The 23,693-nt window shown below is 37.6% G+C and overlaps 1 protein-coding gene across 1 annotated transcript in view; it reads right to left on the reverse strand.

Moving 5' to 3' along the window:
- LOC136378285 (sodium channel protein type 9 subunit alpha) overlaps positions 1 to 23,693 on the reverse strand; it is a 161,128-nt gene that overhangs the window by 62,931 nt on the left and 74,504 nt on the right. Inside the window, exons 10-13 of the mRNA XM_066345008.1 lie at positions 21,899 to 22,105; positions 15,722 to 16,012; positions 13,576 to 13,947; positions 10,410 to 10,539 (exon numbers count right to left, since the gene is read on the reverse strand). Of these exons, the coding sequence (XP_066201105.1) occupies positions 10,410 to 10,539; positions 13,576 to 13,947; positions 15,722 to 16,012; positions 21,899 to 22,105 (1,000 nt within the window). The remainder of the gene's footprint in view (positions 1 to 10,409; positions 10,540 to 13,575; positions 13,948 to 15,721; positions 16,013 to 21,898; positions 22,106 to 23,693) is intronic.

Raw genomic sequence — 23,693 nt, forward strand, 5'->3', positions numbered from 1 at the left:
TTTTTTCAGATAGTGCTTATGCAGTACAAACAGTCAAAGGCCTTGCCCATTCCACCTTCCACCCCAAGCAGACATTACTATATAGATAGGGCTCTCAGCCAGCTAAAAGAACTGTTAGAGGAGCGACAACACCCTTGGTATATTCAGCATCTTCGCTCCCATTCTGGCTTGCCTGGCTCCCTAGCGGCAGGCAACACACAAGTTGATCGTCTAGTTTTGACAGTCCCCCCTATTGAGCAAGCCAGACAACCTCATGCCCGGTTTCATATGTCTGCCCATTCTCTCAAATCTCTCTTTCCCCATCTCACTCACGCAACCTGCAAACACCTTGTTCATGTATGTAAACAGTGCGGGCCCTAACTACCTTTAGGCCCCTTACAACCACAGGGTGTCAACCCTCGAGGCTTACAGCCTAATGCTGTGTGGCAAATAGATGTCAATCATGTCTCCCGATTTGGCAAACTCCGCTATGTACACATAGCAGTAGACACCTTTTCTTAGCTGTCTCGGCCACGGCCCAAGCAGGAGAAAAAACTACACATGCAACTCGTGCATTTCGACAGGCCATGCTTTGCCTTGGTGTACCTTGGGAAATTAAAACTGACAATGAGCCCTTTATACCAGCAGCCAATTTAAAGCCTTTTGTTCCCAATGGCAAATCACACACCACCTTGGCATTCCTTATAATCCCCAAGGACAAGCTGTTGTAGAACGGCGACACAGAGACATTAAGCTTCAAATTCAAAAAGAAAGGGGGGATATGTCCCGGGCCTCACCTGGAGAAGTGCTCCTCAGTGCTGTATTCACTCTCAATTATTTAACTTTTCATTCTGAAGGAGTAACTCCCGCTTATAAACATTGGTGAGGCCTTCATAGCCAACCAACCTGTTGCCATTAGTACGCTGGAAGGACCCAGCCACAGCTCAGTGGCAGGGACTGCACCCCCTTCTAACACAAGGGAGAGGTTATGCTTGTGTTTTTCCAGAAAATAGCCTGCATCCAATTTGGACCCCAGGAAGGAACGTATGGCCACTCCCGGTGTCCCAAGATGACCCCACCAATGACACCTAGAAACCCTCCAGTTTTGGAAGCTGAGAGATGGAATGCAACCATATGCGGTACACAGCCCGCGGCAAGCCATCCATTCCGTGTTGGGATGCTGGGACCTTTATGGGAAGGGGACATGCATGGACCTACGTCCATTTTTTACAATCAAAATGGAACTGTGTTTAACAGCACCTGGAAGGTCTCTGTAACACTATGGGAGGGAAATGACATCCTGACCTCTAGGAGGAATCCCCTGTTTAAGACTCCCGTTCTATTTCCTAACTTGTCAAACATTACAGAAGCTTGCCTCATTGTTTAATCCAGCTAATCTATTAGCATATAGTATAATAGGTATTATAGTTGTTTTAGTTCTACTAGGGTTCTGATGCATAATGTGTGGCATTCAGAAGCTACAACAACAGCAAGCTGTCATTCATCAAGTCCAATTGGCCTTAATTAAAAGAGAAGGGGGAGATGTGGGTGGAACACAGAGCACATTCCTAGGAGCTGTGGCTGATGCAATGCTGTGAGAATACTCCAGCTCCCAGAAGCCTCCTGGGCATACCCAGGAAGGAAGCTCACCCTCTATAAGGAAGTGACTTAGCACCAACCACACAGCTCCCTCATCTTTTCAGCCATTGGCTATGAAGGACACGCTGTAACATCCTATTGGCTGAACCCATGTATATAAGCTTGCTTACTTCCTGAATAAAGTGGATCTGCATCACTGAACCTGGTCCCTGGAGTCGGGTCTTTGCGTCTCCATTGTCTTCACCCCCAGCAGGACTTGTCCACAGCATATGAGGTTCTAACCACTATTGTTTTTTTTGTTTTTTGGTGTTTTTTTTTTATAAAATTTTATTAATGTTAATGGGATGACATTAATAATTCAGGGTACATATATTCAAAGAAAACATGTCTAGGTTATCTTGTCATTAAATTATGTTGCATACCCCTCACCCAGAGTCAGATTGTCCTCCGTCACCCTCTGTCTAGTTTTCTCTGTGCCCCTCCCCCTCCCCCTAACTCTCTCCCTCTCTCCCTCCTGCGTCCTCCCTCCCCTCACCCCTGGTAACCACCACTCTCTTGTCCATGTCTCTTAGTCTCGTTTTTATGTTCCACCAATGTATGGAATCATGTAGTTCTTGTTTTTTTCTGATATACTTATTTCACTCTGTATAATGTTATCAAGATCCCACCATTTTGCTGTAAATGATCTGATGTCATCATTTCTTATGGCTGAGTAGTATTCCACAGTGTATATGTGCCACATCTTCTTTATCCAGTCTTCTATTGAAGGGCTTTTTGGTTGTTTCCATGTCTTGGCCACTGTGAACAGTGCTGCAATGAACATGGGGCTACATGTGTCTTTATGTATCAATGTTTCTGAGGTTTTGGGGTATATACCCAGTAGAGGGATTGCTGGGTCATAAGGTAGTTCTATTTGCAGTTTTTTGAGGAACCACCATACTTTCCTCCATAATGGTTGTACTACTTTACAGTCCCACCAACAGTGTATGAGGTTTCCTTTTTCTCCACAGCCTCTCCAACATTTGCTATTACTTGTCTTGTTGATAATAGCTAATCTAACAGGGGTGAGGTGGTATCTCATTGTAGTTTTGATTTGCATTTCTCTAATAGCTAATGAAGCTGAGCATCTTTTCATATATCTGTTGGCCATTTGTATTTCTTCTGGGAGAAGTGTCTGTTCATGTCCTCTTCCCATTTTTTTATTGGATTGTTTGTTTGTTGTTGAGTTTTATGAGTTCTTTGTATATTTTGGATATTAGGCCCTTATCTGAGCTGTTGTTTGAAAATATCAGTTCCCATTTAGTTGGCTGTCTGTTTATTTTGATATCAGTTTCTCTTGCTGAGCAAAAAGTTTTTTATTCTGATGTAGTCCTATTCATTTATCTTTGCCTTCACTTCTCTTGCCATTGGAGTCAAGTTCATAAAATGTTCTTTAAAACCCAGATCCATGAGTTTAGTACCTATGTCTTCTTCTATGTACTTTATTGTTTCAGATCTTATATTTAGGTCTTTGATCCATTTTGAATTAATTTTAGTACACAGGGACAGGCTGTAGTCGAGTTTCATTCTTTTGCATGTGGCTTTCCAGTTTTCCCAACACCATTTGTTGAAGAGGCTTTCTTTTCTCCATTTTGTGTTGTTGGCCCCTTTATCAAAGATTATTTGACCATATATATGTGGTTTTATTTCTGGGCTTTCTATTCTGTTCCATTGGTCTGAGTGTCTATTTTTCTGCCAATACCATGCAGTTTTGATTATTGTGGTCCTATAATATAGTTTAAAGTCAGGTATTGTAATGCCCCCAGCTTCATTCTTTTTCCTTAGGATTGCTTTGGCTATTCGGGGTTTTTTATAATTCCATATAAATCTTATGATTTTTTGTTCCATTTCTTTAAAAAAATGTCATAGGAATTTTGATGGGAATTGCATTAAATTTATGTATTACTTTGGGTAATATGGCCATTTTAATTATATTTATTCTTCCTATCCAAGAACAAGGAATATTTTTCCATCTCATTGTGTCTTTTTCTATTTCTCTTAGCAATGCCTTGTAGTTTTCGTTATATAGGTCCTTTACATTCTTTGTTATGTTTATTCCTAGGTATTTTATTTTTTTTGTTGCAATCGTGAAGGGGATTATTTTTTGAGTTCATTTTCTAATATTTCATTGTTGGCATATAGAAAGGCTATGGACTTTTGTATGTTAATTTTGTATCCTGCGACCTTACTGTATTGGTTTATTGTTTCTAGTAATCTTTTTGTGGAGTCCTTTGGGTTTTTGATGTATAGGATCATATCATCAGGAAAAAGTGATACCTTTACTTCTTCTTTTCCAATATGGATGCCTTTTATTTTTTTGTCTTGTCTGATTGCTCTGGCCAGAACTTCTAGCACCACGTTAAATAAGAGTGGAGAGAGTGGACAACCCTGTCTTGTTCCTGATTTAAGGGGGAAAGTCCTCAGTTTTACGCCATTTAATATGATGTTGGCTGATGGTTTATCATATATGGCCTTTATCATGTTGAGATATTTTCCTTCTATACCCATTTTGTTGAGAGTCTTAAACATAAAATTGTGTTGTATTTTATCGAAAGCCTTTTCTGCGTCTATTGATAAGATCATGTGGTTTTTGTTCTTTGTTTTGTTGATATGGTGTATTACGTTAACCATTTTATGTATGTTGAACCATCCTTGAGATTCTGGGATGAATCCCACTTGATCATGATGTATTATTTTTTTAATATGTTGTTGTATTCGGTTTGCCAGTATTTTGTATAGAATTTTAGCATCTGTATTCATTAGAGATATTGGTCTGTAGTTTTCTTTCTTTGTGCCATCCTTGCCAGGTTTTGGTATGAGGGTTATGTTGGCTTCATAAAATGTGTTTGGAAGTATTGCTTCTTCTTCAATTTTTTGGAAGACTTTGAGTAGAATAGGAACTTAGTCTTCTTTGAATGTTTGATAGAATTCACTAGTATAACCGTCTGGGCCTGGACTTTTATTTTTGGGGAGGTTTTTAATAGTTTTTTCTATTTCCTCCCTGCTGATTGGTCTGTTTAGGCTTTCTGCTTCTTCATGACTCAGTCTAGGAAGGTTGTATTGTTCTAGGAATTTGTCCATTTCTTCTAGATTGTTGTATTTGGTGGCATATAGTTTTTCATAGTATTCTACAATAATTCTTTGTATATCTATGATGTCTGTGGTGATTTCTCCTCTTTCATTTTGGATTTTATTTATTTGAGTCCTGTGTCTTTTTTCCTTGGTGAGTCTTGCCAAGGGTTTGTCGATTTTGTTGATCTTTTCAAAGAACCAGCTCCTTGTTTTATTGATTTTTTCTATAGTTTTTCTGTTCTCTATTTCGTTTATTTCTGCTCTGATTTTTATTATCTCCTTTCTTCGGCTGGTTTTGGGTTGTCTTTGTTCTTCTTTTTCTAGCTCCTTAAGGTGTGAAGTTAAGTGGTTTACTTTGGCTCTCTCTTGTTTGTTCATATAGGCCTGAAGTGATATGAACTTTCCTCTTATTACTGCTTTTGCTGCATCCCAGAGATTCTGATATGTCGTATTTTCATTTTCATTTGTCTGTATATATCTTTTGATCTCTGCGCTTATTTCTTCTTTGACCCATTCATTTTTTAGAAGTATGTTGTTTAGTTTCCACAATTTTGTGGGTTTTCTCCCCTCTTTTTTACAGTTGAATTCTAGTTTCAAGGCTTTATGATCAGAAAATATGCTTGGTACAATTTCACTTTTTCTAAATTTGCTGATATTGTCTTTGTGGCCCAACATATGGTCAATTCTTGAGAATGTTCCATGTACATTAGAGAAAAATGTATACTCTGTCGCTTTGGGATGAAGTGTCCTGTAGATGTCTATCATATCCAGGTGTTCTAGTATTTCGTTTAAGGCCACTATATCTTTATTGATTCTCTGTTTGGATGACCGATCTAGAGCCGTCAGCGGTGTACTGAGGTCTCCAAGTATGATTGTATTTTTGTCAGTTTTTGTTTTTAGGTCAATAAGTAGCTGTCTTATATATTTTGGTGCTCCTTGGTTTGGTGCATATATATTAAGGATTGTTATGTCTTCTTGATTCAGTGTCCCCTTAATCATTATGAAATGACCATTTTTGTCTCTGAGTACTTTTTCTGTCTTGTAGTCAGCATTATCAGATATGAGTATTGCTACACCTGCTTTTTTTGGGGTGTTGTTTGCTTGGAGTATTGTTTTCCAGCCTTTCACTTTGAATTTGTTTTTATCCTTGTTGCTTAGATGAGTTTCTTGTAGGCAGCACAGTTGGATTTTCTTTTTTAATCAATTCTGCTACTCTGTGTCTTTTTATTGGTAAGTTTAATCCATTTACATTTAGTGTAATTATTGACACTTGTGGGTTCCCTATTGCCATTTTATAAATTGCTTTCTGTTAGTTTTGTATCTTGTTTGATTCTTCTCTTTTGTTTTTCTATTGTTTGTTTTTGTTTGTTTGTATTCCATACTTCTTTCTTCTGTTACTACCTTTTTTAAGTCAAGTGCTTTTGTGGTGGTTTTTTCAAGGGTGGTTACCATTAAGTAATGAAAAGGGTACCTACCATATTCATTGTAGTACCCTTTCTTATGAGTATTTCTGCGCTTCATCGTCCTTTGCTACTGTTAATCTTCATCTTTTCTCCCCTTTTTTTTCTTTTGTTGTCACAGTTTAAGTTTGGTTTTATTGTTTTCTTGGTGGAGCTGTTACTTGTGGTTTTGTTTTCTTTTGTTCTTTGAATCTGGTTGGAAAACCCCCTTTAGTATTTCCTGGAGTGGGGGCTTTCTGATGATAAATTCTCTCATCTTTTCTGTATTTGTGAATGTTTTTATATCTCCTTCGTACTTGAAGGATAGCTTTGATGGGTATAGTATTCTTGGCTGAAAGTTTCTCTCTTTCAGGGCTTTGAATATTGGGGTCCACTCTCTTCTAGCTTGTAGAGTTTCTGCTGAGAAATCTGATGATAATCTAATAGGTCTTCCTTTATATGTTGTATTCTTCTTTTCCCTGGCTGCCTTGAGAATTTTTTCTTTGTCATTGGTTTGTGTCATCTTCATTATGATGTGCCTTGGAGTGGGTTTGTTGGGGTTAAGAAAACTCGGTGTTCTGTTTACTTCTTGAATTTGAGGCTTTAGTTCTTTCCACAGGCTTGGGAAGTTCTCATCTATTATTTGTTTGAGTATATTCTCCATTCCATTTTCTTTCTCTTCTCCCTCTGATATACCTATTATTCTTATGTTATTCTTTCTGATGGAGTCAGACAATTCCTGTAGGGCTTTCTCGTTTTTTATTATTTTTGAGTCTCTTTCTTCTTCTCTCTGTTGTGCCTCAAGTTGCTTGTCTTCTATTTCACTAATCCTATCTTCTATCTGGGCTGTTCTATTAGCTAAGCTTGTTATCTCATTTTTCAGTTCGTGAATTGAGTTTTTCATTTCTGTTTGATTTGTTTTTATAGTTTCAATTTCCTTGGTAATATATTCTTTGTGATCGTTGAGTTGTTTTCTGATTTCCCTAAATTGCCTTTCTGTGTTTTCTTGTATATCTCTGAGTATTTTTAAGATTTCTATTTCAAATTCTCTGTCATTTGGCTCCAAGGCTTCCAATATGTTAAATCTTTTCTCCATAGATTTTTCCACATCTATTTGTGTTACCTCTCTATCTTTTGTATCCATAATATTCGATTTCCTTTATCTTATTGGCATCTGAAGGTGGTCTTGTTGATAGTGTTAATTAGAATTAATAAAGAATAAAAAGGGGAAAAAAAAAGGAAAACACTCCACACACAAAAAAAGTAATAATTTATTATTTCCCCCTTTTTTCTTTCTTCTCCTCCACTCCTCTCACCTCTTTAGGTAAATATCGTGATGACCTGTGAATTATATTATGCTAAATGGAACAAAAACTGCCTATAATGGAGGGCCTAATTTGGGGTGAAGAGTTCAAGGGGCAAAAAAGGGAGTAGGGACCTACTAAATGCAAAAAAAAAAAAAAAGGAGAATATCTTAGACAAGCATAAAATGATTTGCTTGTAAGTGATGGTCGACTAAAAGATATAATGAGAGGGATAAGAGGGAAACAGAAAAAAAGAGAGAAAAAATAATATTTAAAGAAGAAAAAAATAATAAGTAAAAATCTGTTGTATTAAGTGGAGCGAAGACTAAATACAATGGAGACTTTGGGTTGGGAGGAATGCTAGTGAGTTAAAAAGCAATGTAAAAAGTACCCAAAATGCCACAAAAACAAACAAATAAAGGAAAACCAAGAACAAAAGCAGAAAAAAACAAAACAAAAAAAAAGAAAAAAAAAACTTGAGTCCCAAATTAAATAATTTGTTTGTGATTGAGGATTAAGTGGGAGGAAAAGTAAAAGGAGAGAAGAAGAAACGAATAGAAAGGAAAAAATAAGAAAAAGAGAGAAATGAAGGAAGAAAAAAAGGAAAGGGAAAAAAAAAAGAAAAAGAAAAAGAAAAAGAAAACAAAAGGGGAGAGAGTGAGAGTTAAGGGTTTTGGAGTGTACCCCTAAAGGAGAGTAAGGATGAAGAAAAGAAATAAAATGTAACACTCATGGGTAGTGTAGTTCAAGAAAAAGGTAGCATAAGATGGGCAGAGAATAAAAGGACCGAGGTGGAGGAAATACAAATAATAATAAAGGCAATAAGAAAGAAGAAAGAAACAACAACAACAAAGAATTAGTGGAACAAGTTATAAAGTCTGTGGATTTTTCTTGATTTTGAGAGGTTAACTTCTTCCTTTTTCTTTTCTCTCCCTCTTCCTGGTCGGTGACTCTGTACCCCAGATTCTGCCCCTGTGTCACGCTTAGGTAGGGATTTGCAGTTGATGGGATTCTATGGCAATGTCATATAATTGGCTTTAGTCTCGCTGGTAGTCAAGGCTTATTGGCGTTTGCAGAGTCCAACAATGAGAGAGTTTGCTTTCCTGGAGTCTCTCTCCTAGACTCCCCTTCCTGAATTAGCAGCCTGGTGATCCAGCTATGAGGCTGCCACTGCTTCTGTCTGGGGAGTAAGAGGCTCAAAGAGCTGGGAAATCCCCACTCTATCCTCACTCAGCGCAAGGCTCTGGGTAAGGCTCTGGCAGTCAGAGCCTCCAGCGTAATCAGGTGGGGCTGGGAGTCAATTGTTGTCAAGGTGACTGTTCAGCACCTACCATTCAGTTGGACCACTCAACCCAGGCTTTCCACACTTTGTAGCCTGTTTTGGCTGGGAAGAAGATGCACTATTCGCTGCTTGCTGTATAGATCTTAATATCTGCCAAGTCCCTCTTGTTAGGTATATCCCTGAATATGGAGGCTCTGTCACTCAGAAGTTGCCCCCGCCCCTTTAGCAAAAGGCACTGAGAAATATTATGCCTCTTGTCTTGGATCGCTGAACTGGGAGAGATCTTATCAATTATAGCCCCGTGGGTGTGCAGATTTCGTGGGTTAAGCTAATTTCAGTGATTGGATCCGCAGCTGTGCTCCAGAGAGTATTTCAGGCTGCCTGCACGCCCCTCCCCCAACGCTTGATTGTTAGCTTGAATGGCTGGGTGAGGTGCTCCGCCCACGGAGAGAATCTCCCGACTAGGAAAGACAGGTTTGGCGCCCCTCCCAGACTGCGGCACGGGGCGCGCGCGTGGGGCTTCTCAGTGCACGCCGGTGGCCGGGACTCCCTGAACCGCGGCACGGGATGCGCGGCTTCTTGGTGCACGCCGGTTGCCGGGACTCCCCGGACTGCGGCAGGGGGTGCTTGCGCGGCTTCTCAGTGCACGCCGGTGGCCAGGACTCTCCGGACCGTGGTGTGGGCAGCTGCACGTGTGGGTTGATTCACCACAGGTGTACTCCCTCCTCGGCAACAGTCCTTTCACTTTCAGTGTATGTGTGGAACTCCGGGATGCTCCGAGGATAAATTTTTCTGTTTCTAGTTGATAAATTTGTTGAGATTTTGGGGAGATCTGTCGGATGCGCTGCTCACGGCGCCATTTCCGTGACGTCACTCTTCTAACCACTATTGTTGACATTATATTCATTACCTTGCTTTTTCTAATGTCTTTTCATTATAATTCTAACAGATGTCATGTCTCATGTTAACATTTTACAATTTTATAGAATGTGCTCAGAGGTAGCATTTTATCTGGAAGAATATACTATTTTTTTTACATATTAGAGAGATAATAAATTCAGAAAGAGTAGGTAAAGTTTCTATGATTACATAGTGGGAAAACCACACAGCCCAGTTATTCATTAATTGCTGTTAAGCTATTTATCTTTGAAAGTTCATATTATCCAATACCTGCCCCCCCCCTCTTTTTTGTGACAGAGACAGAGAGAGTCAGAGACATACAGGGACAGACAGACAGGAAGGGAGAGAGATGAGAAGCATCAACTCTTTGTTGCTGCACCGTAATTGTTCATTGATTGCTTTCTCATATGTGCCCCTACTGGGGAGCTCCAGCAGAGTGAGTAATCCCTTGCTCAAGCCAGGAATCTTGGGCTCAAGCTGGTGAGCCCTGCTCAAACCAGATGAGTCCATGATCAAGCTGGCGACCTAGGGGTTTCGAACCTGGGTCCTCCCTGTTCCAGTCCAATACTCCATCCACTGCGCCACCACCTGGTCAGGCTATCCAATGCCTGTCTTTAATCACAAATAACTTTATTCCATTTTAAGCATATAAAGATGATTCCATTAGTGTCCATTAGTTATCTTTAGCATTGCTTAAAGCCATTTTAAATTCCTCGAATTCTTCCTAAGAACATCATGTACTGACCAGGAACTTTATTTAAAAATCTGTATAGTAAGAAGAATATTATCACACACCTTCTACAGTGTTTGTCAGTATGCTTGCTCTGCTCATTGCTCTTTGTCTGAGATGAGGATCATTCAACATATCTTCAGAAAGGAGAAAAGAACTGGAACGTCGCTTCTTGTGTATTTGATTGCTTGTACCCTAAAAAACATAATTAAAGTTTAAAAATATAATTCTAATAAATTATAGATATGATATATAAGATCTTTCTTAGGTAGCTGTAACAAGTAATTAAAAGTAGAGACAAAATAGCTGGCTTCAAATCATGGCTTTGCAACTCACTGGCTGTATTGAGAGTTACTTGACCTCTATCTCAGTTTCATCATTAGTATAATCGTTATACGTGCGTTATATCCTTGCTACGAGGAGTAAAGGAATTAAAATACTTAGGAAATAAAAAATTAAATGAGCTGCTGTTCTTCTTATAATCACTATTATCATCTCTTTTATCTTTTCTGGGTCTCTAATGTAATTTTACTGTGTAGGAGTCTTACATGAAAACAAGTAAACGAGTGTGTGTGTAAAAGGGTAGAACCTCAGTATTTTGTGATAAACTTCTTTAACTGTTCTTTGTTGAGGGAACAGCATTAATGGAGGCGATTTTAATGACTGTTTCTTATTGCCAGGTAGAGCTCATGAACGGATCTGAGTATATGATGGTAAATGACTCAGTTTGGAAAGGACAGTTAGACTGATGGGAGCTGTAGCAAAATAGAGAATGTAAGCTCCATCTGTAAAAGGTGACCACTGTTTTTAGTTCAAAGAATTGTTGTACCATGCAGGAATATGAGGTCAGTTTTACCAGTACACTCATTTTAATGTGAAATACTTCATTCTAAATTTTGGTAACTAATTCAAAGTTAAAGCACTATGCTGGTTCAGAGCAGATTAACAGTACACACACAAACACACATGCTTACACACATACATGAATATATGCAAACAACTATACAACTTTACATTTATCATTGCTCTATCCACCTCTCAATCTATCTGTTTGTATGTATTATGTGTGTATATATATATATATATACACACACATAACACATTTACAGATACAGACATATATGTATAGTTATAGAATTGTAAATTTGTATAGTTGTTTAGATATATATCATGTATATCAAAACATAGACACACAGGCATAAATATGCCTGTGTGTGTATGTATATAGGTATGTATGTGCATGTTCACAGACATATACATCTCTGCATATGGCTTTTTATAGAGCTCTTTCTATAGCCATGTTTTCTGAGTCTCAACTTTCTGATTTTTCCAGAAGCAGAGAATTCTTTCTACCCAAGTCAAGATAAAAATTTGTTTAATCAGCAATTGAAATGGGCAATTTCAACTGTTTTTTTTTTTTTTTTTTTTTTTTTTTTGTTTGTTTTTCATTTTTCTGAAGCTGGAAACGGGGAGAGACAGTCAGACAGACTCCCGCATGCGCCCGACCGGGATCCACCCGGCACGCCCACCATGGGGCGACGCTCTGCCCACCAGGGGGCGATGCTCTGCCCATCCTGGGCGTCGCCATATTGCGACCAGAGCCACTCTAGCGCCTGGGGCAGAGGCCACAGAGCCATCCCCAGCGCCCGGGCCATCTTTGCTCCAATGGAGCCTTGGCTGCGGGAGGGGAAGAGAGAGACAGAGAGGAAAGTGCGGCGGAGGGGTGGAGAAGCAAATGGGCGCTTCTCCTGTGTGCCCTGGCCGGGAATCGAACCCGGGTCCTCCGCACGCTAGGCCGACGCTCTACCGCTGAGCCAACCGGCCAGGGCCAATTTCAACTGTTTAATCAACAATTCAAAAGAAATAAAAATATTTCATTTAAAAATATAAAATAATCTCCAAATTTGATATAAAGGATATAATCTTTTACAGGTAACACACATTGAAAAGCAAACTCAACAAAGATCTGATTCTACAGAAATTACACATGCTCATTTGATAAGGAAAAATGCCTTGGCAGAAGGTATGAAGCTGTATCATCATGCAAGCACAGAGGTCACACGTTACCTAAAAGCGCATGCATTTATTCAAGCTGAAATATGTGTGGCCATGGCTTTGATGGAACTTTATTCTCACTTGGAATGCTACATTGTCAGCACATATGAATATATGAATGCGTAGCATGAGTTCAAAGGTTGTGAGGTTAGTCAATGACCTTGCTGATATTTACTAAGGCAGTGTAACACAGTGGCTTGAATAGGTAACCTGGAAACCTCAGAAACTAGAAACCTAATCAGATCCTTTGACCCTTCAATAATTCCTAAACTATTGACATTATTGCTTTGTTATCCTTTTTATGTGTCTATTTGTATTAATGTGTGTTCTGATATTTTTATTCATAGAATCCTGACCAAGTATATATTCTTAAAATTAAAAACAGTAAATTTCATTTATGTATGGGAAAAAGCATAGCTATTCTAAATTATTTCTATGCCACAAAACCTACCATACATTGGACAGAGAGCAAAGTATGGTGGTTTAGGCTGAAACAGAGGGCTTCTGTTTAAATTTCAGGACTGCCATTTATTAGCTTCATTTCTCTGTGCCTCAGTTTTCCCTTTGTCAAACAGGGGCAATGATACATCACCTCACAGGGCTGTTATAAATACCAAGTACATGCTTGCTATTATTATTATTATTATTATTATTAACAACTCAAATAAGATCCCTTGCAATAAGTATAATAAATATTAAGCGGTAACTTGAAAAAATAAAGCAGAAGGTGGCAAATAATCCAAATTTCTTTACAAAAATGGGATTATCAACCTATAAGACCAATATCATCATTGTATTTTCTATGCTGATATGATCTTTTATAAGTTGCTTTATAAAAAGATGATTTATAATCTTCAAGTATAATATCAATAGATAAGCATTTATTTCAAAATGGGATTTTATATTAAATCATTATGTTGTACACCTGAAACAAATATTATAGAACAATTATACCTCAGTTTTTAAAAATGGGGTTTTAAATATCTTTGAATTATATGCCTATAGTACATACTAGAAGGATTCAGTCAATGAGTTAAAGGTGTTTTTCTACAGACACAGTATTATTGCAAGACGCAGAGCCATTCACAGGACTAGAGAAGGCCCCTCGAGCAAAAAAGAATGACTGATGCAAGAACAAGGGTGGAGCCATGCCTGAGCTATTTAAAACGTCCTTACGCTGTCATCAGAAGTTGCCTTATCTATTATCACCTCTGGCAGAAGCTGTCCATTGGGGAGCATGAGAGTTGAAGGGCCATCGACCAGAGAGACCACACCATTGCAGTCCACGGCACTGTGCATCTTTCCGTTCAGCGTCAGCCCTGGTGGGGACCTACTGGCTTGACTGATGTTACTGCTGCGCCGCTCCCGAGGTCTGTGGGGCACGAACAATGAGCCCCTTCTGCTCTCATCATCTCCAAAAATGCTGTGCTCATCGTCGGCAAATTCAGTCTCAGACCCAATATCTTTTCCTCGACCTATGAAACTAAAGAGACTTGTTCTGCTGCTTCGTCTTTGAGGAAACAAGGAGCCACGGATGCTGAGTGGTGACTGCAAAAAAAGAGATGACATGTACCTGCTGAAGCACCTGAAAACAGAAGTGTATTTCACAATATTACCATTGAAAACCACTGACCTGAACTGGTTCAAATGAAACATATTTCAAAACAGCAATTTAGCAAGAAGATAAATTCTTCCAACTCAGGGATTGAAAAGCTGGAAGCATCCACCTTTCAAGACCAGGTAAAGTATTGCTGCTGCACAGCTCTATGCTATTCTGGCCTGAAGTGACCTCTCCACTTTTTCCTGTGCCATTTATTTTGCTAGAGAGGACATACCACTTCAAAACATTATTTGTTATTGATACCTGTTATTTAGATTTTCATATATCAATCCCCAAGTTCCATAAATATTAAGCTTTCTTGATTTATTTCCATCTGTATGCTCTTTTGCATTCCATTGGTTAGAGCTCTACTTTATATATTGAGGGCTCAGTTAAGGTGTCTTAAGAAAGAACTTTTGATACTAATGAGTTTATAAAGTTATAAAATACAGTATTAGAACTTAGAAAAGAAGTTGCCCAATACTGAAGAGAGGAAAAAGTCACATTTATGTGACTCATGTCCAGGGTAAACCAAATTGAATGTATAGTCTTTGGAAGTATTTAGTTCAATAAACGGCAATGCTGACTATGTAAAGTCAAAGTGAAAGTAACAGTGTGAGTAATGGAAAATATGTATAATGCGATCTTTACCTTGATACTAGCTTGGACAGTTCTTGACACATTTTTTTGATTGATACTGCATGTATTAAATTTCTGTCTCTTCAACTAAATTATGAAGTCTTTCAAAGCAGGGACTATATCTTTTATTTCTACACCTATCAGGCACACTTAAGGCTTAGAAGCTAGGATATTTCAATGAAGACACAGGTGAGAAGAAGAGTAATTGTGAGTGGGGCACAGGATAGCTAACTGAGGGCAGTGGAGAGTGCAAAGGGACATTTGGGTGATGGGTGGCACCTGAGCTAATGGGAGAGGACTGGGTGGTATGACGCCAGAAGGAAAACAAGGAAGAAAACTGCCCTATTTAAGACCATATGTGCTAGTAACAAAGGCATAAAGTATAGGACATATTGTATAAGGTGAGAATGGAAAGCATGATGTACTGAGTGCACCTGAAGGGACAGCAAGGTAGGAGATGAGACTGAGTGACATGTGTGTCTTGTTCTCCAGGCAATAGGTATTCAACAGAGTTTTTTGAAAAAAAGGACAACTTTGATTTAGAAAATTAGTTGGAGGGGTTGTGAAATAGAAAAAAAAAACATGAAGAAGAACAGTAGCAATGAGTCATCTTGGGAGTTTGTAAGCAGAGAGCCCTGAAATATTGATATTTCAGTGGGAAATAAAAGAGGAAAAAAGAAATTCCACACAAGCAACAATAACTGGCCTTGGAACTAGATGTTAGTGTATGATGCAGTTGGGCATGGAGGTTGTCATGGTGTCTACAAGCTTCCCAGCTGATGTGATTAATTTTCAAGTGGTTTATTACCTACAGTGGTGAAGAAAATAGAAAATACTAGTATAAAGTTAGTTTTTAAACCAATATAGACATGACAAAACACAGACTAAATAAAAATGTAAATGGAAAACTAAAGACATCCATATTCTTTCCATAAATACCCAGCAATCAATAGGCTTTTATGTAAAAACATACAAATGAGGTCCCTCATCTCCTCTCCTGAGGTCCCTTCATTCAGAATAGAACATTTTGCTCTCTAATCCTACCTCTGATGATATATATACATTTGCTAGTGTCAGTGGTACCTGATTAGGGGTAGACAATCTCTTTTCATGTGCTCGCCTGTGACCTTCAACACCGAGGTGAGAAGTTTTTCTCCTGATACCGTCATCTGATTCCGATTTGGAAAACTTCCTATCATCTCTCTTTTCTTCTTCTTCATTGGAGAGCTTCTTTTGATTCTTTTTCTTTCTTCTGTTTCTTCTTTCTTTGGCACTTTTAGAACTCAGTTTAGATGTTTCAGAAGAACTCTCAGAAAGGCCCCTAATCTGGCTTCTCCTGGTACTTGCATGTTCGGTTGCTGCAATCGCTATTGCCTGTTGGACCCAGATGTCACACATACAGTGAGTCATTTCCAAAGTCTGGGAAACCTGATGCTGGGGCACCTCTCTACCATGAATTTAATTACATTATCCACATAATCATGTTCCTTAAACAGGGAGAAATGTTGCTTTGTCACTATGACCAAAGAGCTTACAAAGTATGTATTATTGCTTCTCCTTTAATAAAGCCCCATTGTGCTTTGAAATTAAACTATTAATTACAATTTTTACATTTATAGTAAAGCAATTTTAATTGGTGTATGTGAAAATTTTACTAGGTGATTCTGGAATATACAACATTAACTGTGTGATAAGATACTATGCATTTCTTATTCAGATAATTAACTTAATATTATCAAAAGAATTAGGCACTCTATAGTTTAGTAATGTCTAATTCCTAGAAACATACAATCTTTAAAAACTAAATCATAAAGAATCAGAGAATCTGGACAGAGAGATTACAACTAGTGAAACTGAAGCAGTAATACTAATAAAAAAACAATTCCCAAAAAACAGAATTCTTAGCTCAAATGGCTTCACACCTGAATTTTACCAAACATTCAAAGAAGAGCTAACACCTATCCTTCTCAAACTATTCCAAAAATTTAAGAGAGGGAAAAACTCCCAAGCTCATTTTATGAGGCTAGTTTTATCCTAACTCTAGAACCAGATAAAGACACTTGAAAGAAAGAAAATTATTCATCCCTGATGAACATAGATGTTAAAATCTTTAACAAAATATTAGCAAACTGGATCCAGCAATACATTAAAAAGATCAAACACCATGATAAAGTAGGATTTATTCTGGGAGGTAAGATAGATAAAATATCCACAAATCAATAAACATGATACACCACATGAACAAATTAAAGGGTAAAGACCACATAATCATATTAATAAATGCAGAAAAAGCATTTGATAAAATCCAGCACCCATTATGATAAAAACTCCCAGCAAAGTGTGAATAGAGGGAACATGCCTCAACGTAATAAAGGCCACATACAACAAACTCACAGCCAACATCATACTCAATGGGCAAAAGCTAAAAGCATTTCTCTTAAGATCCAAAACAAGACAGGGATATCCACTCTCATCACTCTTACTCAACATAATACTGGAAGTACTACTCACAACAATCAGACAAGAAGAAGAAATAAAATGTATCCAAATTGGAAAGGAGAAATTAAAACTGTCATTATTCTCAGATAACATGATATCTTATAGATGAGATCCAGAAGACCCCATTAAAAAAACTACTAGAACTGATAAATGAATTCAATAAAGTAGAAGGATACAAAAATATATCTTTCCAGAAATCATTTGCCTTTTTAATACACCAATAATGAACTATTAAAAAGATAAACTAAGCCAAAAATTCAATTTTTAATTTCATCAGAAAAATAAAATACCCAGAAATAAATTTAACTGAAAATGTAAAAGGCCTATACTCATAAAATTATGACACTGAAGAAAAAAATAAAAAAAAGATACAAAAATTGGAAGCATATACCATGTTCATGGATGGGAAAAATTAACATCATTATAATTTTCATATTACCCAAAGCAATCTATATATTCAATGCAATGTCTATCAAGTTACCAATGCTATATTTCATGAAACTAGAATAAATATACCAAAAGTTTATATGAAACCAAAAACGACTTTGAATAGCCACAGCAATCTTGATAAAGAAGAACAAAGTGAGAATTCACACTACTTAATATCAAACTATACTACAAGGCCATAGTAATCAAACAGCATGGTACTTAATCAAAAAAGCATAAAAACAGACCTATAAATTAATGGAACAGGATAGAGAACCCAGAATTAACCCATACCTCTATGAGGCAAAAACATACAATGGGATTAAGACAGTGTATTAAAAAATATGATGTTGGGAATATTGAAGAGATACACACACACAAAATGAAACTACACCACCTTCTTTCTCCATACAAATAAATAAACTAAAAATTAATTAAAGACTTCAATGTTAGACTCAAAACCATAAAAATCCTAGAAAAAAACATAGGCAGTAAAATAGCAAACATTTCTCATAGCAATATTTTTTTCTAATAAATATTGTCTTGGGTAAAGGAACAAATGAAAAAATAAACAAATGGGACTGTATCAAATTAAAGTTTCTGCACAACAAAGGAAACTATTAACAAGTGAAAAGACATCCCACTAAATGAGAGAACATATTCACTAATATATCTGATAAGGGCTCAATATCCAAAAGTTATAAAGAACTTATAAAACTCAACACCAAAATAATAATCAATCCAATTAAAAAATGGACAAAGGACCTGAGTAGATATTTCTCCAAAAAGGACACAGAGATGGCCAATAGACATATTAAAAGATGCTCAATGTCACTAATCATCAGAGAAATGCAAATTAAAACCACAATGAGATACACCTCACATCCGTAGGAATGGCTATCATCAGTAAATCAATAAATATCAAGTGTTGGTGAAGATGTGGAGAAAAGGGAACCCTTGTGCACTGTTGATGGGAATGCAGATTGGTTCAGCCACTGTGGAAACACAGTAAGGAGTTATCTCAACAATTTAAAATGTAACTGCCTTAGTCCTGGCCAGTTGGCTCAGCGGTAGGTGACAGTCTGGTTTGTGGAAGTCCTGGGTTTGATTCCTGGCCAGGGCACACAATAGAACTGCCCATCTGCTTCTCCACCCTTCCTCCTCTCCTTTCTCTCTATCTCTCTCTTCCACTCCTGCAGCCAAGGCTCCACTGGAGCAAAGTTGGTCCATGTGCTGAGGATGGCTCCATGTCCTCCACCTCAGGCACTAGAATGACTCCAGTTGCAACAAGCATTGACCCCTAGTGGGCTCGCTGGGTGTATACCCGTTGGGCCTACGCGGGAGTCTGTCTCTCTGCCTCCCCACTTCTCACTTCAGAAAAATAAATAAAATAAATAAGTAAAATAAAATGTAACTGCCTTTTGACCCAATGATCCCACTTCTGGGAATATATCCCCAAAAACCTTAAAACACTAATTTGAAAGAATATATACACCCCTATATTTATTGCAGCTATATTTATAATAGCCAAGAAATGGAAACAGCCCAAGTGCCCATAGTAGATGAGTGGATAAAATATGCCGTGTTACAAATCCTGGCCAGGTTGCTCAGTGGATAGAGCATTATCCTGGCACTCTAAGGTTGCAGGTTTGATCCCTGGTCAGAAGACATACAAGAAGCAATCAATGAATGCGCAACTAAATGGTATAATGTTTTGATGCTTCTCTCTCTCTCTCTCTCTCTCTCTCTCTCTCTCTCAGTCTCTCTTCCCTACTTCTCTGTCTCCTTTCCTCACTCTTTCTCAAAATCAATGGAAAATTTAAAAAAAATGCTGTGGCACATTTACATAATTGAATATTACTCAGCTGTACAAAAGAAGGAAATCTTTTCCTTTGAGACAGCATGGATGGACCTGGAAAGCATTACAATAAGTGAAATTAGCCAGTCAGAGAAAGACAAGTACCATATGATGGCATTCACGTGTGGAATCTAATGAATGAAATAAACTAACAAACAAAATGAAAACAGGCTCATAGACAGAGCACAGACTCACAGCTGTCAGAGGTAGGGGGAGTATTGTGGGGTTGGGCGAAAAAGGTGAAGGAATTAAACAAACAAACAAACAAAAACTTAGAGACCCAGACAACAGTATGGTAATTACCAGAGGGAAACAGGACTGAGAGAAGCTAAAAGAGGTTATAGGAGGGACCTGAAAACTATACAGTTTTATTAACCAATGTCACCCCAATTAATTCAATAAAAAGCAAACAAAAAAATAAGTTGTCTGAAAATTAAAATTAAGTATAATACCCAACAAAAAAGAAAGAGACTTCTAGGGGTTCTCCTAAGAAATTCCCAGGATAACCTAATGCTATTTACTCCTTTATAAAAAAGAAATCCTTATAGAAATTTGGAAAATATAAATATTGTGAATACAAAATAGAAATTACTCATAATCCAAAATCCCCCAAATAATTGATATTATTATTTCTTTCAGTCTTTTTATATAATTTGTAAATTGTTTATATCTTAAACTCAATTTTATATCATATTACTTAATACACCTTTTTCTGTCTATATTTAATACATAATTTTATGGTTCAAAAATATTCTATGATACAAAAATATAATCTTCTTACCCCATTTTCCAATTTTTAAATATTTAAATGCTTTCTGATTTTTAATATTACTAAAATACTGCACTAAAGATCTTTCTGCATCTAACTTTCTTTGAATTATAGTTTACTACCCTCTCCTCAATAGGTTAGATTCCTTAAAGAGATTTAACTAGGTCAAACCATTAAATGAGTGTTAAAACTCTTGCAGAACATTTAAAATTTTGGGTCTGTTAGTATAAATCTTTTCAAACTTATCCACTATAGTACCCCATTAGAGAGGATATTAAGGAGAAATCCTCAAAAATTTGTGACAGGACTGACCTGTGGTGGCGTAGTGGATAAAGCATTGACCTGGAACGCTGAGGTCGCTAGTTCGAAACCCTGGGCTTGCCTGGTCAAGGCACATATGGGAGTTGATGCTTCCTGCTCCTCCCCCTCCTCTCTCTTTCTCTCTCTCTCCCTGCCTCTTTCCTCTCTAAAAATAGAATAAATAAAGTCTTAAAAAAATTTGTGACAGTCTAAAGTGGCCACAACCATGTCTAATTTTTTAACATCTTACATTTTTATCATAAAAATTCTTACAACATGAACAATAATTGAAAATCCTTAAAACATGAACAATAATTGATGTGCATTTTCTGTTCCACCCCATAGAGTAGCTGATAACATTAACATTACAATATTTTCCCCTGCACTTTTTTTTTTTTTTTTTTTTTTTTTTACAGGGACAGAGAGAGTCAGAGAGAGGGATAGATAGGGACAGACAGACAGGAACAGACAGAGATGAGAAGCATCAATCATCAGTTTTTTTGTTTTTTTTTTTGCAGTTATAATTAAAACATTTTATTGACTTTATTGGGGTTATTAAAATTATACAGGTTTCAGGTGTATAAGTCTATAATACATCATCTGTGTATTCACCACCCCAAGTTGAGAACATAGTCTTTTATAACAATGAATAATAGTATGTCTATTCAGAGAATACAATTTAAAATGCTGGCCTACTTCACTTAATTCCCAGTGCCCCCTGACTCCTCCCTGTAGGCTGTGAAATTTTCACTTCTATTCTTATTGAAAGATGATCTATTAAAGCTGATATATACACGCAGAATCATAAGTTTTTTGTTGTGACACCTTAGTTGTTCATGGATTGCTTTCTCATATGTGCCTTGACCGCGGGGCCTTCAGCAGACCAAGTAACCCCTTGCTCAAGCCAGCGACCTTGGGTCCAAGCTGGTGAGCTTTTTTGCTCAAACCAGATAAACCCACGCTCTAGCTGGCGACCTCGGGGTGTTGAACCTGGGTCCTCCACATCCCAGTCTGATGCTCTATCCACAGCGCCTTCGCCTGGTCAGACTCCCTTGCACATTTGTGTACAATTCTTCTAGGAAAATACACAATGTTTTAGGATTTTGCATAATGCCACAGACACTGAGGAATCATGAGTAACAGGTTTAGGAGGAACAGCTCAGAACATTCTTTGTGCCAAAGTGAGCTGTTAATGGGGATGGGGGGTGGAAGGGGACTGGGTTAGATATCGACTATAACTCAATCCAGAATTGGTCCCTTCAACCACACCAGAACAAAGGTTCTGTTTATAGAAAGAAATCCATTAAGGAAAATCCCTCTGGGGAAGGCTGAGCACAGACCACAGGACCTCTGTTGTTCCCCTTTGCACTTCTACTTCCAGGAAAAATTTTAAACCAAATAACAATACCTCAGCTTCTTCTTGCTCTTTTTTAAGCCGATCTAACATCTGTTGAAATTCTAATTCTTTCCGCATAGCTTCTTCGATGTTTGCCTGGTTCTGTTCTTCATAGGCCATGGCCACCACAGCCAGGATCAAGTTTATGAGATAAAAGGAGCCCAGGAAAATCACCACAACAAAGAAGATCATGTAGGTTTTCCCAGCAGCACGCAGTGTCTAGGAGAAAATAGAAAATCATTATTGCCAGAGCAGGTGGTGGCTCATAGAGCATTGGCCTGGAATGCTGAGGACAGAGATTTGAAACCCAGAGGTCGCCAACTTGAGTGTGGGATCATAGACATGACCCCGTGGTCTCTGGCTTGAAGCCCAAGGTCGCTGGCTTGAGCAAGGGGTCACTGGCTCAGCTGAAGTCCCCTGGTCCAGGCACATCTGAGAAAGCAGTCAATGAGCAACTAAAAGTGCCACAACTATGAGTTGATGATTCTCATCTCGCTTCCTTCCTATCTGTCTCTCTCTTTCACACACACACAAAAAAATGAAAATCATTATTTTAAGTAGAATAATTCTGAAAAATTTCCTCAATCTAAAAATTACTCAAAATTCATAAGATGGCTGCTTTGTTCATTTTCAAGTTATAGGAAAGTATTAGTGATGATTTATTATGGTCACACAGGACAGATGACCCTATCATGTGAAATTTTTTATTTATCTTATATTTATTTTAATTAATACTAAAATTTTAAAACTAAAATGGTAAAAATAATTCAAAAGATACAAATATAAATAAAAAATATCTTTCCTATCTCTGATGCCTATTTACTGAAATCCTTTTTCTATCAGTTACTGATGTCTTGAATAAATTCTTAGTATGTAGAAAAACTGTTAGCTAAACAGATAAACTCATTTTAATTTTCATAGAAATTCCTGAATTATTCTCTCCAGTGGTTTCTAGGAATATGTGAGAATGTCTTCCTCTACATATTTCAGTCAGACAGTATTTCTTTTTTGAGCTACTCTTTGATCTTTGTCATTCTGACAGGTAAAAAAAAATTGTATGTCACTGTCAATTTTATTTGCAGAAAATATATTTTTGCATATTTAAAAATAATTTGTATTTCTTTTTTATGTATATTTTATATCATTTCTATATTCATTTATATGTATATATTCTCAAAAATCATATATACATAAAACAGGCCAAAAATGAATCTGTGACAAGTTGAGAAAAGTGATTGGTTATTATTTATAATAAAGAATAATCATTTTTGGTCTTCTTGCTCTTGGAGAGAAAATAGAGCCCACAGGCCCATGAGAATCACATTCAAGTTAGAGGAGATGGCTGTGAATTAGCAATTACAGTACAAGAGATGGATGCTATAAACTAGACTGTTCAGAGATCATGCAAGTCTAGAGCAAGGAGCAATTAAATCAGGAGAGGAGAATTTAGAGAAAGTGAATTGTGTTTTAATTCTTGTAATAATTTGCCAGAGCTGCTATAACAAAATGCTACAGTTGGGTGGCTTAAACAACAGAAATGTATTCCCAAAAGCTGAATGAAGGCTGGAATTTCAATATTAAAGTGTTAGCATGTGCCCTGGCCGGTTGGCTCAGTGGTAGAGCGTCGGTCTGGCGTGCGGGAGTCCCAGGTTTGATTCCCAACCGGGGCACACAAGAGAAGCTTCCATTTGCTTCTCCACCCCTCCCTCTCTCCTTCCTCTCTGTCTCTCTCTTCCCCTCCCGCAGCCAAGGCTCCATTGGAGCAAAGTTTGCCCGGGTGCTGAGGATGGCTCTGTGGCCTCTGCCT

Source organism: Saccopteryx leptura, chromosome 7, assembly GCF_036850995.1.
Source record: "Saccopteryx leptura isolate mSacLep1 chromosome 7, mSacLep1_pri_phased_curated, whole genome shotgun sequence".
In the NCBI taxonomy this organism is placed as follows: Eukaryota; Metazoa; Chordata; class Mammalia; order Chiroptera; family Emballonuridae; genus Saccopteryx; species Saccopteryx leptura.